This window comes from Alnus glutinosa, chromosome 1, assembly GCF_958979055.1.
Source record: "Alnus glutinosa chromosome 1, dhAlnGlut1.1, whole genome shotgun sequence".
Taxonomy (NCBI): Eukaryota; Viridiplantae; Streptophyta; class Magnoliopsida; order Fagales; family Betulaceae; genus Alnus; species Alnus glutinosa.
Window position 1 is genome coordinate 43,168,594 of NC_084886.1, and position 17,237 is coordinate 43,185,830.

At 38.4% G+C, this 17,237-nt stretch overlaps 1 protein-coding gene across 2 annotated transcripts in view; it reads left to right on the top strand.

Moving 5' to 3' along the window:
- The first annotated feature begins 1,417 nt into the window (after nt 1-1,417).
- LOC133882857 (probable phosphoinositide phosphatase SAC9) overlaps nt 1,418-17,237 on the top strand; it is a 45,214-nt gene continuing 29,394 nt past the window's right edge. Inside the window, exons 1-4 of one of the 2 annotated variants that reach the window (XM_062322079.1) lie at nt 1,418-1,687; nt 4,446-5,044; nt 5,603-5,735; nt 7,592-8,808. In XM_062322079.1, coding sequence (XP_062178063.1) covers nt 1,675-1,687; nt 4,446-5,044; nt 5,603-5,735; nt 7,592-8,808 — 1,962 coding nt within the window. In that variant the 5' untranslated portion in view covers nt 1,418-1,674. Of the gene's footprint in view, nt 1,688-4,445; nt 5,045-5,602; nt 5,736-7,591; nt 8,809-17,237 lie in introns of those variants that run through there. The other variant, XM_062322086.1, reaches the window with a different exon arrangement.

The following is a 17,237-nucleotide window of genomic DNA, read 5'->3' on the forward strand; positions in this document are numbered from 1 at the left end:
CTTTCAAATTCAACATTCACGATAGTCTACTATTTCTTTTTTTCTTTTTTTTTTAAATGCAATGACGGCCCACACTATTGATAATGACTCGATGTCAGTCATTTATCTTTTGAAAACTTAACTCATTTATCAATATTCAATGACTTAATACTATGCCCATACATATACCAATATATCTAATCCAACATATATATTGATTTAGTCAAATATTTAACACTAATTGATCCCTGACCGAAAAAGATAACTAAGGATCTCATTGGAAGTCTCTCCTTCCTCCTCTTTAACTCGTGGAAGATGAAAAATATAGGGTTTGTATGATAACGTATTTTGCTGTTGCCTTAAGGTGTCGTTTGATACGTGAAATTTGTATTCCATTAAGGAAATAAATAGTTATTACTAAGAATTGAGGAGTGCGGAATGAAATAATTATTCTCATTATTTAGTTTGGTGACAAAAAATATGCTAAGAATAATCCTACTTCAAAGGTTCAAAGTCGAATAAATGTAATATTCTCAATTCGGGTTTAATAAAGATTATTTGAAGAATTTGATTAATAGTTGAACTCTCAATTAAATGGGGATATGACTCTTGTACCAAATCAAATACCATACACTTATAGTTAAAGTGAAAATAGTAAACTCAATTTAAGTTTAATTCAACCTTTTTTTACTTATAAATAAACTCATATAAATTGAATATTTAATACATGAAGTATATTTTTTTTTTCAAAGACGGACTCAGGGATCGGATCTCAATTTTGGGGGCGTGAATTGTCTTTGGAATTGAAGACGCTTCTCAAGAATCTCAACACGTCCGATTCTTGAACCGTCAACATTTCTCTTTTTTTATTTTTGTTTGTTTTCCCTCTTTTCTTAAAGGTATCCTCAATTATTGTAGCTTTATTTTTTCTCCTCCCTTGATGATATATTCAAAGTAGTGAAAATTCATCTATAAAAAAAAAAAAGAAAAAAAAAGAAAAAAAAAAAAAGAAAAAAAAAAAAGAGTAGTGAAAATTCCAAAGCCAAACCTTGGATGTAATAAGAACGTTCTGGTCAAGAAGAAAACCAATTATTATGACATCATGTTATAATTACTTATTCGATTAAATTACATAAGATGTAAAATACAAGACCAATTCCCGCTAGTAATTCGATCTAATATAAATTATAAATTTATCCTAAAAAAATAAAATAAAAAGCAAAATAATAATAATAAAAACAAAGGAAGGGCGACGGTTGGGTGGCAGCGTCATTTTTATACAGCAGCAAGTGCAATTTGTATTCTATAAAAATGCAAAGACTGATTTTGGATATTTCTCTTTATGTTTTAACATTTTAGATTTTAGTAAATATGTATTATGACGTAATTTTTTTTTTTTTTTTTTTTTCTAATTTTAGACCAGTAAACATGAATTACGTCTCTCTCTGTCTCTCATACATTTCAGGAGCCACCCACATCCAACGCTCGCGTTCCTCCGCTTACGCAATTCTCCGGTGCGTTCAGTTCACCTCTCTCTATCTCTCTCTGGCTCTGCGCATTCATTCATCGATTATACGAGCCGTTCGATGATTGTAGTCCCTCACCAATCGTTCTCTCTCTCTGCGCGTCCAAGGATCGTAAGCATCAGCGGTGCTATCCAAGGCTAGTACTACTAGTCGATTCGATTCCTTGCCCATGGAATCACCTGGTCAGCTTCTCTATGCGCCTCACTCTTCGCTTCGCTTGCATTTTCTCATTATCTGGATTTTAATTCTCAGCCTCGTTTTCTGTCTGATCTGTTGCGAAATCTGGAAATTCAAAGTGTAAATTATCATCTTCTAGCTTATATGATATTTAGTTATATGCCTCAATGTTGTTATTTGGATCCATAGATCTGTTTGTATATGGTTATCAGATAGTATCCATAGCCATTTCTTAATTCTGGCATTTTCAACTTTGAAGTAGCCACCATACTCTGACGCTTCAAATTTTGCTATTGAAACAAACCTGATATATTTGTATGATTAATAGACTTGTTCAGACCCAACGACGCATTGAGGATCAAAGTGCCCGTTAAAGTCACGTCAAGGTAGATCTAAATGAAAATGTGGTATAGACGGCATAGGAAATCATTATCTTTTTATGTCTCTACAAGGATGGTATGTGTTGGAGCCATTTCATGTGAAAAACCGGTGGGAGAAAAGGCTTATTTATGTACTTTTACGAGTAACCTATTTTGCAAAGGATTAGAGGATCAATATTTGTAATTGATAATGCTTATTCGAGTGATGATAGCAGTCATCATTATGACGATGATGATCATTGCATCCAAATAGAGTCGAAGCTTGGTGGAGAAACCACTGGCTTGTACAATATTTGATATTTAGAATACTTTCATATATATATTTTTTTGATAAGTATGCAAAAAGTTTATAAAAAGCGTAAAGGTGCCTCTAAGCATATATGGAGTATACAAAAATGACACCAAAAACAAAAAAAAGAGGGAAGAGAGGAAAAACACCCGCAAAATCCAAAAACAAGAGGAAATCCAAACAACCCAACCAAAACCAGCCCACAAAACCCAGAGACTATTACATCACAACAAGTGCCCTCTTGCCTTTCCCCGACTAAAATCAGAACCCCTGGCATCATAATTGATCGTGCACTCTAAGTTATTCACCTCACGACTCCCTTTAGACTTAGAAGTGAAGACTGAAGCCTCTAGGCGCTGCTCCACATCAAATTGAGCCATTAAGTCTAAAAAGCCCTCCACATTCCCCTTGTGGGAGACCTCCAGAGTGTGAAAATAGAAGCTTTGGTCAAAGGCTGCCCCCAGGAGAACCATCAACCCCTTCAGAACCACCTCCCCTGGAAGCTTCACCCACCTCTGAAGAAGACAACAGAGGAGGGCACCTATACACAAAATGGACTGAAGAGAGAGGAGACACACCCACTTCTGACAGAGGAAGAAATGCGCCGCTTGGGAGAAGGAAGCCACGCCGAAGAAGAGGCTGATAGACCTTGTCTCGAAAAGGCGCAGGCGGGTACACTACCCCATCCCTCACGGGTACTGCCAAGGGCTTGGCTACAGCCCCAAACGATGACATAGAAGGAGGCAGGGGAGCACATCTTGGATACTTTCATTTATGATGTGTTTATTTGCACATCTTGGAGTTTGATAAAGACCATGCAATAAGATTTACCATCCAACAAAGGGAATTATTATATGAGGGCATACAACAAGGACATATGTTGTCTAGGAGAAATTTTGGGTGAAGCGGATATAAATAAAGAAAGATGCTGGTGAGAGTCTCATGTCAACCAAAAGTATCAGATAAAGAAGCTATCATGAACTATAGATAGAAGAAAGTTAAACTAGGACATTTAGGACAAACATCCAATAGACAAGGACAACATTGTGGATAAAATACAGAATTTGATTCATGTGAGGTAGCCAGCTCAGCTGTATACTTGTTACACAGCAGTCTGCTTGTTTTAGGAACCTTGCATGGCATGGATACACAGATTCTGGATATTAGACCTACAGAAAGAAAACATAGAATCTAAGGCACCGATGATCTATTTATTTTTTAGGGCGCTAGTAGCTTAGTTGCTAAAATCTCTTGTTTTTGAACTAGAAACCTAGGATCAAATATTGCCTTCAACAAGGGTGGGAGAGATTTCCCTGTTCTGAAGTACATAGGTCCAAGTGGTCTCCACTGGATCAATATTAGAGATGCATTTATGCCTTCATCCAATATCTATCTATTTGTATGTATTTTGAATACTTAAGACAGACTTAACAATAACAAATAGAATTGCATTTGGTGGCATGTCTGCACCAGCTATAACATTCGTTGAATCATCTCTCTATACATATATGCATTTATAGTGGCAATAATAAATTACATTAAGATGAAAAACATGAAAAGTATTAGGTCTCCCACCTCTAAAAGTAAAGTAAAGAAAACAAACATATGGTACAACAAGCTCAGATCCACTCAAGGTGGATACAGTGCCCTCTAAAAGTCTCTACAGTGCCTTCTGCCTCTTTAGTGATAAACAGCCAGCAATACGAGTAGACACTCGGGGTTTCTGCTTTTATTTTGTTTTGCTTCAAAAAAAGTTATTACTTCTTATTTCAGCTGTCAAAAAGATATATATTTTGTTAACTGTGCTGTCAATAATTCATTTTTGAATGATTGTTGGAAGGATAGGTGTTAGATTGGGTTTTTGATTAACCAGCTTTCTTCTAACTATTAATTTATAAAGCAAATGTTCTTGCTTTCTTAGTTTGTTATAAACATAGATATGACTAATATCTTTGGTGTCCTTTTATAAACTTCTTTGCTTACCGATAAAAAAAAAATATGACTAATATCTGTTACTTCCAAAAAATTTGTTCTGTTTACAGCTTCATTCTAATATTATGCATGTTTTTCGTTTTTCCTTGTATTTTGTTGCAGTCAGGGGTTTAAGGGATACATCTGTCATTGTTCTTACACTGGATACTGGTGAAGTATATATCATTGCTAGCTTGTCTTCCAGGACTGATACTCAAGTGATATATATTGATCCAACAACTGGTGCGCTGTGCTACAATGGAAAGTTGGGTGTTGATGTTTTTAAATATGAAACTGAGGCTTTAAATTATATTACAAATGGATCACAATGGCTATGTAAGAGTATAACATATGCCAGGGCGATATTGGGTTATGCTGCCCTGGGAAACTTTGGTTTGCTTCTTGTTGCAACAAAGTTAACCTCTAGCATTCCGAATCTGCCTGGTGGAGGGTCTGTATATACTGTGACTGAGAGCCAGTGGATCAAAATATCACTTCAAAATCCCCTACCCCAAGGTAAAGGAGAACTGAAGAATGTTCAAGAATTGACTGAGCTTGATGTTGATGGAAAGCACTACTTTTGTGAGACAAGAGACATCACTCGGCCTTTCCCAAGCCGTATGCCTTTGCAAAAGCCTGACGATGAATTTGTTTGGAATGGATGGTTTTCAATGCCTTTCAAAGACATTGGGCTGCCACAGCATTGTGTCACTCTGCTGCAGGTTTTGCTTCATACTTGATTGATATCTTCATATTGATGCTCCTCTGATGGTCATTGTTTTCCTTTCTTTCAAAACGACTGGTTTTCAAGTCAACCTCTTCTGTATGTCATTTAAAATGTCCTAGCTAGTGCGTCATATGCCCATAATAGCTTGTTTTGTAGCGTGTAGATGAATATACATCACATAGAAAGAATGTATAAGGTGACAAGCTGTGAGTTACTCTCCATATCAGGTGGTGAACTTTGTGAGATAGAAGTATTTTCCTTGAGTTGCCACATCAATTAGGAAGTTAAGAAAACTAAATGCATTCAACTGATGGATACAAAATAACATGAAATTGAGGGTTAGACAGTCCCTAATTGATTCATCTAGGGGATGTAATTCTAGTCAATCTTAGCCTATATTAGTTTATTCCTACTTGGGGGTTTGAATGTATCAAAGAAGCTTCTCTGACATGTTTGTGTTTGATGTAGCATATTAGTGATTTATCTGCCTTACAACCTGGTAGTATTGAAATAGCTATCTTATGTGTGTTTAAGATATGATATTAATGTGTAGGGGTTTGCAGAATGTCGTAGTTTTGGAAGCTTAGGTCAGCTAGAAGGTTATGTTGCTCTCACAGCTCGCCGTAGCAGACTGCATCCTGGTACTCGATACCTGGCTAGGGGGTTAAATTCATGTTTTAGCACAGGTATGTAACCTATTGACAATTCTTGAAATCAAATGGCATTTTTCTTGCTGGTTTTTGTGACAGCCTTTTGTTTCCCTTTGGGTTATTCCCCCTTTCTATACTTTCTATGCCCTTGGCTACTTACCCTTTTTGGCATTTTTATTACATCTTAGTATCTACATAAAAGAAAAAATGCTAGGTTCTTCTATGCCATGCTGAATGGATCATTGTGGGATATTTGGTCAATTGTGCAATTCTCTTTGCTTCTAACTGCTTTTTTGGTTTGGTTAAACTGGTCTTCACTCTTAATTTATAGGCGCAAAAACATAAATATTCGTATTTCAAATGCATTGGGTTATCATGCCATTGTTCGGTGAGTACCAATAAATTTTATACCGGACTATTTGATAAAAATCCCCCTTGACTGTGTCAATGGTATATTTGATTGTTGTCACAAGTTCACCTTTACAGTTCTACTTGGCCGACATTACTTCAGGGAATGGATTTATGCCTATCTATAAGTTTGTGATGTACAATTGGGTTGGGAAGTGTTGAGCTCAATAGCTTCATGAATTGATTCCTGCTGAAAAGAATTTTCTAGGACCCTGGTGAATCATCCTCACTAGGAATAGATGTGATGAACGTATGGGAAACCAATAATTAGACAAGTATGTCCTTCAACAACCTCTTCATTTCTTATCAATCCTTCTCTTTCCATTTGAAACACATGAGTGTACCATATCTTATGGTGTTTGTTAAGTATATTTAAGAGCTCTATCAGTTATAGTTACTGAACCCCAAGGGGTTGGCTCGAGTGATAAGTCACTTGGCCCTGATACCTTATGAAGCATCAAGAACCGTAGACCCCCCTTGAGTGCAAATAATTTCTTGGGGCCACGACTGTGGGTGAAAACCAGAGCTTTATCCAACCCAAGTGGAAAGGGGTGCTTTGCACGGTGTCCCGGGGATCTAGTCGGGGCGAAGCCCTAGATATCCCGGTTATAAAAGAAGAAGTTATAGTTACTATATTGTCTCTAGTTTGGAATTCATTGACTAATTAACAGTATTGAGAATTTCCCATGTTGGGATGAAGAGATTTGCCAGCATTGAAGGACATTTTCATTCAGCCATCAATTTGAGACAAAAGTGATGAGTCACTGTGATTACATTATCTATTCATTGCTGATTATTTAGTTTTTAGAGGTAATTTCATTCCAAATCCTTGTTATCCGTGCAAAGGATGGGGGCTCCATGGGTCATCTTGTATTCTATTTTTTGGGTTTTGAGGGAACGGGATCTCCTTTTTTATTTTTTATTTTTAAATTTTAATTTAGGGTTTGCCTCCCTTGGATTCTGCCAAGATATGCATTTGATATTTATTTTGGTTGAGAAGGGGGAGTTCGAGATAAGAGGAGATGTTTGGCGTGGAAAAATGCTTCCTTTTGTTCACTGGGGACTGTTTGGACCAAGAGAAGTTGTGCTTTTGATGGGAAAGAGGCACCTGCACATGAAATTAAAGCAGTCGTCCTTTTTGACGTTTATTTATTTCACTTGATCATTTGCTGTTTTTCCACTTCTTTTTATTTGTTAGATTCTCTTTCTTGTAGACATTCATAACTCTTTACAAGCTTAGGTTCTTGTGAGTTTCCTCTGTAGTTGAGTGCTGTTGCTTATCTTTTCCTAATTTATTCAAACTGCTTAGGCATTTTTACCATTTCGTATTGCTTGGATAAGTAACTTTGACCTTATATGTGTATCTGATTCCTTTTTTTATAAGTTTTGCAACAACCGTTACATTTTATTGCTGGCTGTTCTCCCAGCCTTTTGTTGTGTCCCCATAAACTTCTTTGAACTTGAGAAGAATATGTATTTGACAGGAAATGAAGTTGAGTGCGAGCAACTTGTATGGGTCCCCAAAAGAGCTGGTCAGAGTGTTCCTTTTAACACATATGTTTGGCGACGTGGCACAATTCCAATCTGGTGGGGAGCAGAATTAAAGATCACTGCTGCAGAAGCAGAAATATATGTTTCAGATCGTGATCCTTATAAAGGAAGCTCACAGTATTATCAGAGGTTGAGTAAAAGGTATGATGCTCGAAATTTAGATGTAGGTGTTGGGGGCAGTCAGAATAGAAAAGCTCTGGTTCCAATTGTATGCATCAACTTACTTAGGAATGGAGAAGGAAAGTCAGAGTCCATTTTAGTTCAGCATTTTGAGGAATCTTTAGATTATATCAAATCAACTAGAAAACTTCCTTATACTCGAATGCATTTAATAAATTATGATTGGCATGCCAATATAAAGTTAAAAGGTGAACAGCAAACAATTGAAGGATTGTGGAAACTTCTCAAAGGACCCACTGTTACTATAGGCATTTGTGAAGGTGATTATTTGCCTTCACGACAACGGGTGAAGGATTGCAGAGGTGAAATCATATATAACGATGACTATGAGGGTGCCTTCTGCTTAAGATCACATCAAAATGGAGTGATACGTTTCAACTGTGCAGATTCTTTGGATAGAACCAATGCAGCTAGTTATTTTGGCTCCCTCCAAGTGTTTGTGGAGCAATGTAGGCGGCTGGGAATATCACTTGATAGCGATCTGGCTTTAGGTTATCAGTCAATGAATAATTATGGTGGATATACTGCTCCATTGCCTCCAGGTTGGGAGAAACGATCTGATGCAGTGACGGGGAAAACATATTTTATTGATCACAATACTAAGACCACAACATGGATGCACCCCTGCCCAGATAAACCTTGGAAGAGATTTGATATGACATTCGAGGAGTTCAAGCGATCGACAATACTTTCACCAGTATCTCAGCTAGCTGATCTTTTTCTGCTTGCTGGTGATATTCATGCAACACTTTATACTGGTTCTAAAGCTATGCATAGTCAAATCCTTAGCATATTTAATGAAGATGCTGGAAAGTTTAAACAGTTTTCTGCAGCACAGAATGTGAAAATTACTTTGCAGAGAAGATATAAAAATGCAATTGTAGATAGCTCTCGTCAAAAGCAGTTGGAGATGTTTCTTGGAATGAGGCTTTTCAAGCATCTTCCATCAATTCCTATTCAACCTCTAAACGTATGTTATTCTAGAACTTTCCAAATTATCTCTAATGGTATTTTATTCTTTTATTCATTGTGCTTCCTCTATGTGCTTTGTAGTTCATTTCATAAATGCTATAGTTTTGCTTGAATAGTTGGTTATTCTTTGTTGATTTTGTTTTATGAACTTTCGCTTTCTATATTGTCTTTTTGGCTCTCTTGAGTTTTTATGTATGTTAAACTTTATGATTAAATAGTATGCAAATGTTGATTCATTATATCAATTAATATATTCATATTGTTAGTATCTTTCTCAAACCATGTTGGAACACTCAGCTTGTGGATCATTAGTTATTTTACGGGAAAATACTGTAGAGGTCTATGGGGTTTAACCTTTTATCAAATTAGGCCCTCAAGGTAGCTTTTTGGGACTTGTTTGGGATGCTTCAGTGGCAGAACTTTGGGAGTTTTCTGGTGACTCTCGTAAGTGGAATGCTAGCTTTCTTAGAGCGGCTTAAGACTGGGAGGTGGATCTCTTTACATCGTTCTTCAATTTCTTATACTTCTTCGGATTGAGACGGGGTGGCCAAGACAAGCTTTGTTGGGTACCTTCCAAGAAAGGGTTGTTTGATGTTAAATCATACTACAATGTCCTTGTTCCTTATGATAACACTCATTTCCTTTGTAGGAGTATTTGGTGGAATAAGGCTCCTCTGAGAGTGGTTTTCTTTTCTTGGTCGGCTGCCTTAGGGAAGATTTTAATCATGAATAAACTAAGAAAGCGGTATGTCATCATGGTCGATTGGTGCTTTTCGTGTGAGAAGAGTGAGGAGTCAGTGGATCACCTTTTAGTACATTGTGAGATGACTAATGCCCTGTGGAATGCCATCTTCAGCCTTGTAGGGTTGCTGCAGGTTATGCCTCGTCGAGTGGTAGATCATTTTGCTTGTTGGAAAGAGTTTTTTGGTAGAAGTTGGAACAATATTATATGGAAGATGGTTCTGTCTTGCTTTATGTGGTGGCTTTGGAGGATAAATGATCGGATCTTTGAAGATCGTAAACAGTCGGTGGAGGAACTTAAGGATTTTTTCTTTAAGACTCTCTATCACCATACAACTACCATGGACTTAAATATTTCTAGCTTTCATGTTTTTCTTGATCTTTTTTCTTCTACCATAAGGGTTTCTCTCTGTATACTTTTTGTGTACTTGGGTTGCGCCTTTTGCGCTTTATAATGAATTGCTTTTACTTATATATAAAAAAGACACTCCCCATTAGATCGATGGGTCTGCAATCCCTTACTTCCAATTGCACAATCTTTTTAGGGATAAGGGCAATGAAAGTAGTATTAAGGCTCTTCTCGAACAACTCATGCTCATGAAAGTTATGGAAGATGCGCATAAGGTCATCCTTCACTACAGCCCAACACGACCGAAAAAAGGCAATAGTGAAGCCATTTGGGCTCGGCGCTTTATCCCCATCCATTCTAAGCAAAGCTTGAAGAACTTCCTCCTCTTGAAACAGTCTCTCCATCCGATCTTATGCCGAGTCTAACAAGGGAAATTCCAAACCATATAATTTGGGTGCTAATGAACTATTTTCGTGAAGAGATTCTTGTAATACTGAATAATTGTGTCATTGATCGCCCCTTGATTGGAGGTAACAATACCATCAATGCTAAGGTTGGAGATAAAGTTTTTCCTCCCATGAAAGTTGGCTAGGCAGTGGAAAAATCTTATATTGTGATCCCCTTCTTTCAACCAGGTCGCCCTAGATTTCTGCCTCCAAATAACTTCTTGCATAAGAGTTGTCACACCCCCGATTTGAGGAAATAAGGGGGGCGCAAACTTAGGCACACGTGATTAGAGTATAAATATAAAATCGTAATTGCACAATCCCAGGACAAAAAGAGTATGACATGAAACTTAAAACTGGTATATTTATCATATGTTTGCTTTCTTTGTATGGTCAGTAGCTTTGGGTAAAATTTTGACGCTTGACAATTTGCGAAAGAGGAATGTCGTAGTGATAGAGTGATGTTGTATGTGTAAAAAGAGTGGGGAGTCAATTGAACATCTATTGCTTCACTGCGAAGTTGCTCACGATCTTTGAAGTTACATTCTTACTTTATTTGGGGTAGAGTGGGTTATGCCACGTATGGTGTTGGTCCTGTTGGAGTTGTTGACTAGTTGGGGTGCATCGGTTGGGTATGGTCCCGCTAAAGAAGTTTGGAGATTAGTTCCATTGTGTTTAATGTGGTGTATTTGGCGGGAGCGGAATGCACGGCTCTTTGAAGATGTAGTGACATCAATGGTGGAGTTACGGAAGCGTTTGCTCAATACGTTATATATTTGGATAGCGTCTCATCATTGCTTGAATGTTTTTACTTATGTAGACTTTTTAAATTTATTTTCTGTTCATTCCTTTTAGGGGCACTCTTGTATACTTCTTGTGTATTAGGGTTGCGCCCCTCTGCACTTTATTAATGAATTGATATTACTTATTAAAAAAAAAAAAAGTGGCCGTAGCTTTGATACACTGTATATGCTATAACCAAAAATCTAAGGGCCGGACGAAAAGGAACTACACTGCATATAGGGAGGTCATTGCAGGTCACTGCCATCTTGATCCTTGGTCCAGCTAAACAGATGATGTAGAGGGCCATACACAACAGTTTTTGTAAACGGGCTTTACAAGTGAAAGGGGTGAGCTTCACAACTTAGTAAGTAAACACAAAACATGATATATATCATATGATAAAACATTTGCTTAAAGAAAATTTGTATTACAAGTTGTAATAGATCATGCAAAATTATTACTTTGAAATTTGCAATAAATGAAAAGTAATCAAATCCCGAAGCACAAACTTATGATTATTAAAACTTTAAATCATTCAAGACTTCCGTTTTTCGTGAGCATTATTTCTTATTGAAACTTAATTACCCCTTGGGTCATTTTTCGCATTTTTAAACCCTAGGCGACGTAGGTTAGTGTGTCTCGAAAGACCTCATGAGCTTAATCCTGTGGCCACAAGAGTGCTGCCTGCAGTGAGATCTTCCTTGGTCGATGGACCATGGTTGAGCAAAAGATCGTCACCATGGGTGTACACTCAGGAGAAGGCCATCCGACTGATAGCCCGCATTGTGATGTGTGGTGTGCCGTGCTATCTGTGAATCATACTTGTAACATGTCATGTATCCTGGTACCGGTCATCATCATAATCATATCATGCCATGGTGCCGTGGAGTAATTTCATAAAAACATGGTCCACAAGCTATTTCATAAACATAACTTAAGCCTTTCCTGAGTTCATAGTCATACGTACATAATTTGTACGTGCATTTTCATGGAATGTCATAATCTTGATCATGACATAAAACATCATGGCATTTAGAATATCACGGTACTTGAAAATATCATGGCATTTAGAATATCATGGTGCTTGAAAATAAGATATCATGGCTTGTAAATCATCATGTCATTTTCATGGCATTTAAAATACAAAAGGAAGATTTCATAACTCTAAGCATGAATTTTCGAATATGCATACATGAAGTAGGGTTATAAAATTTCTCCCAACCTTGGTTTCAAAAGTAATTTAGTAGAAAAACATATTTGCATGATATGTTGGGAAGGTTTGTGTGTTTACTTACCAGGATGCGGTCACGTGTAAAGCCCCCTTTCACTTCCATTGAGTGGCCAATTCGAATAGAAGGAACTATTTCATTGAGCAACTGATGGTTAATGGTTCAGTTTGTTCAGATTAGTTAGGGATCAGAGATCACATTGTGCAGTTCTGCAACAGTTTGTTCACCGAATGGTTTAGCTGGCATCCTAGGTTGGATGGATGACCTCTCGTTTGAACCTTCTTTTTTTTTTTTTTTTTGGGGGGGGGGGGGGGGGGGGGGTGGGGGGGAGGCCAATCGGTTGGAGAGATACTTTGAGGATGATGAGGTCTTTGAGGTGGTGAAAGTCCTTTATGGTGACAAGGCCCCGGGTCCTAATGGTTTTACTATTGTTTTTTCAGAGCTTGTTATGAGGTGCTTAAATTAGACGTCATGAATATCTTCCATGATTTTCATACTAGAGATACGTTTGAAAACAGTTTCAATGCCACCTTCATTTCTCTTATTCTGAAGAAACCAGGGGCCGTTGATATCAAGGAGTTACGATCTATTTAGTGGGTGGAGTGTATAAGATTATGTCCAAAGTTCTAGCTAATAGGTTGAAAATGATTGTGAAGAAAATCATTTCTAAGCCTCAGAACGCTTTCATCAAGGGTAGGCAGATCCTTGACTCAGTTCTCATTGCCAATGAGTGCATTGATAGTAAGCTTCTATTTGAGGTTCTAGGTGTACTATGTAAGCTGGATATTGAAAAAGCTTTTTGACCATGTCAATTGAGATTTCCTTTTGTATATGTTGAAGAGATGCGGTTTTGGGGAAAGATGGTGTAAATGGGTGCATACTGTATTTCATATGTATGGTTCTCAGTCTTGGTGAATGGGATCCCGTTAGGTTTCTTTAGTAGCTCTCGTGGCTTGAGACAAGGAGATCCATTGTCTACCATTCTTTTTGTCATTGTTATGAAAGCGCTAAGTAAAATGATTTCAACTTCAATGGATGGGAGTCTTTTTTCAGGTTCCATGGTGGGGTCAAGGAGTGGTGGTGCTATCAACATTTCTCACATTTTTTTTTGCGGATGACATGTTAATTTTTTGCGAGGCAAATCCGGATCACCTTCGCAATTTGTGTAGTTTGTTTTTATGCTTTGAAGTGGTTTCTGGTCTGAGGATTAATCTGCCTAAATTAGAGTTAGTCATGTTGGCAATATAATGAGCATTGAAGGTTTGGTGAGTAAATAAGAGTTGTTATGGGAATCTTAGAAGTCGAGTTATTCATGCTCGGGAATGTCTGGATATGGCGCAGAGAGCTGTTTTGGATACTCATGGTAGTGCTGCTGCCTTGCTGCGTGAAAGAGAATGTATGCACCATTATGTTTCCATTTCAAGTGCTGATGAGAGTTTTTTGAAGCAGAAAGCTAGAAATCAGTGGTTGCAGCTAGGGGACCAAAATTCTGGTTATTGTTCTTAAAGGCAGACATGCTCAGAACACTATCACTCATCTTTGTGATGAGCAGGGTACCCGGTTTGAAGAGATTGATAAGATTAAGAGTATTGCTGAAGATTTTTATAAGAAGCTGTTGGGTTCTTCTTCAATGGTTTTTTCTGATGATCATGCAGCTCGGCTTAATCAGCTTCTTGCTCCAGTTATTTCGACTAACAGATCTATTTTGTTGGAAAGGAGGATTACAGCTGAAGAAATCAGATCTACCATGTTCAGTATGCCTTCCAACAAGGCTCCTGGCCCTGATGGTTTTACTACTAAATTTTTTAAGTCTTCCTGGTCAGTTGTTGGGGTGGATGTTGTAGCAGCCATTCAAAGTTTTTTTGATTCTGGTATACTTCTTCAGGAAGTGAATGCTACTATTTTATCTTTGGTTCCTAAGAAGCCTAATGTTTCTTCCATGGGTGACTTTTGGCCTATCTCTTGCTGTAATGTCATTTATAAATGCATTACAAAGATTCTATCCAATAGATTGCTCCCTTGTCTGGATTCTTTAGTTGGTTGGAATCAATCTGCTTTCATCCCTGGTAGAAGTATTTCTGAAAATGTCCTGCTGGCTCAAGAGTTAGTAAGGAATTATCACCGTAAGGGAGGGCAGCCTAGTTGTGCTATGAAAATTGACCTCATGAAAGCTTATGACTCTGTTAATTGGGACTTCATTCTTCATTGCCTAGCTTGTTTTGGTTTTCCAAAAAAGTTTATTAGCTGGATTAGAGTTTGTATTACCTCTCCCCGGTTCTCTATCTCTATTAATGGCTCTTTGGTGGGTTTCTTTAAAGGTGCTAAAGGTTTGAGACAAGGAGATCCTCTCTCTCCTTACCTTTTTGTCATTGCTATGGAGGTGTTTAATAAACTTATGGAAGATTACTCTCGGAGTGGTTCTGGATTTCAGTTTCATCCTAGATGCTCTAGGTTGAAATTTACCCATCTGTGTTTTGCAGACGATTTTCTCCTATTCTCAGATGCTAGTCTTTCTTTCATCCGCACTGTGAAGGCTGCTTTGTTGGAATTTGACGATGTCTCTGGCTTGAAAGCTAACTCTTTTAAGAGTTCTATTTTCTGTTCGGGTGTTTCCCCCAGATAGAAGGCAATGTTGCTGGATGAACTTCAAATGCAGGAGGGTGTTCTCCCTGTGAGGTACCTTGGGGTTCCTCTCATCTCTTCTAGGCTTTATGCCGTTGATTGCAGGGTGCTTCTAGATAGGATTTCCAAGAGGATTGACTCTTGGACATCTAGGAATTTATCTTTTGCAGGTCGGCCAATTGCTAAATTCTATTCTTTATGGTCTTCAAGTCTTCTGGTTGGGCATGTTTATTCTTCCTAAAAAAATCATTAGAGACATGACTTGCAAATTTAACAGATTCTTATGGAATGGGGAGGATGGTCATTCGGCTAGGGCTAAAGTAGCTTGGGATGATATTTGTTTTCCAAAGAAGGAAGGAGGCTTAGGTCTGAAATGCCTTGATACTTGGAATAAAAATTCCATGCTTAGGCACATTTGGACCTTGTTTGCCCAGTCTGGATCCTTATGGGTTGCCTGGATTTGCATTTATTTGCTAAAAGGGAGGAGCTTCTGTTGGCGGCAGAAATCTAGAGTCTTGTGGTTAAAAGAAGGGGACAAGTGTACTAAATATTTCCACTCCATAGCAAACTCTAACAGAAGGTACAACTCTATTGACTCTTTAATGATTGGAGATATTCTATCTTCTAATAAGACAGAAATTGGCGATCATGTGGTTAATTTCTATCAAAAGCTCTTTCATGAGCCGAGTAGGTGGAGGCCTAGGGTGGATGGTTTGTCCTTTGATTCTATTTCAGATTCTGATGCTAGCTGGTTGGAGAGAGCGTTCGAAGAGGAGGAGGTCAAGAAGGTAGTGTCAGCTATGAATGGTGATAAGGCATCGGGTCCTGATGGCTTTTCTATGGCCTTCTTTCAAGCGTGCTGGGATGTCGTGAGAGTGGACATTATGAAGGTTTTTGATGAGTTTCATGCCAGAGGCTTATTTGAGAAAAGCCTGAATGCTTCGTTTATTTCTCTTATTCAGAAGGTTCCAGGGGCTAACTCCATCAAAGATTTCCGACCTATTAGTTTGGTGGGAGGCTTCTACAAGATTATTGCTAAAGTTCTAGCAAATAGATTGAAGTCAGTCTTGGAGAAGGTCATTTCCAAATCTCAGAGCGCTTTTATCAAAGGGAGGCAGATTCTTGATCCGATTCTTATTGCTAATGAATGCATTGATAGTAGGCTTAGATCAGGGGTGCCAGGCATCATTTGCAAAATGGACCTGGAGAAAGCATACGATCATGTTAACTGGGATTTTCTTTTGTATATGTTGAGGAGGTGTGGCTTTGGGGAAAAGTGGTGTAGGTGGATAGCTCATTGCATTTCAACTGTGCGGTTTTCTGTGTTAATCAATGGCTCCCCTTTTGGTTTTTTCAGTAGCTCCCGAGGTTTGAGACAAGGGGATCCTTTGTCACCCCTATTGTTTGTTTTTGTGATGGAAGCCTTGAGCCGTATGATCTCAGCTGCAGTTAGGGGGGGTTTGCTGGAAGGTTTTAAAATAGGTGACACAGATTTTTCGCATCTTCTATTTGCAGATGATACATTGATTTTTTGTAGTGCTCATTCTTCTCAGTTACATAATTTGCGGAGTCTCTTCCTCCTGTTTGAAGCAGTCTCGGGTCTGAAGGTTAATTTGGCAAAGTCTAATTTAATTCTAGTGGGGCATGTTGATCAAGCGGAAAGGCTAGCCGATATTTTAGGGTGTGGGTTTGCTACTTTGCCGATTAAGTATCTTGGTCTTCCTTTGGGGGCTTCCTATAAGTCTACGCATATTTGGGACGGGGTCGTTGAGAAGATTGAACATCGTTTGGCTAGTTGGAAAATGTTGTATCTCTCTAAGGGTGGTAGAGTAACCTTTATTAACAGTACCCTTGCAAATGTGCCTACTTATTTTTTGTCTCTGTTCCATCTCCCGAGGAGTGTTGCTGCTCGATTAGAGAAGCTACAACGGGATTTTCTTCGGGGTGGATTGGGTGAAGAATCTAAAGTTCACTTGGTGAAGTGGTCGAAAGTCTGTTCCCCAATTTCAGATGGAGGGTTGGGTATTCAAAATTTGTTGTTGTTCAACCAAGCTTTGTTGGGTAAATGGTTGTGGCGGTATGGAATAGAGAGAGAAGCTTGGTGGAGAGTTGCGGTGGATGCTAAGTTTGGTAGTTTGTGGGGTGGGTGGTGTTCCCGCGAGCCTGTAGGTGCTCATGGGGTGGGGCTGTGGAAGAATATCAGGACATGGTGGGGGAGTTTCTATGGTCTCTCTAGATTGGAAGTGGGGGATGGGGC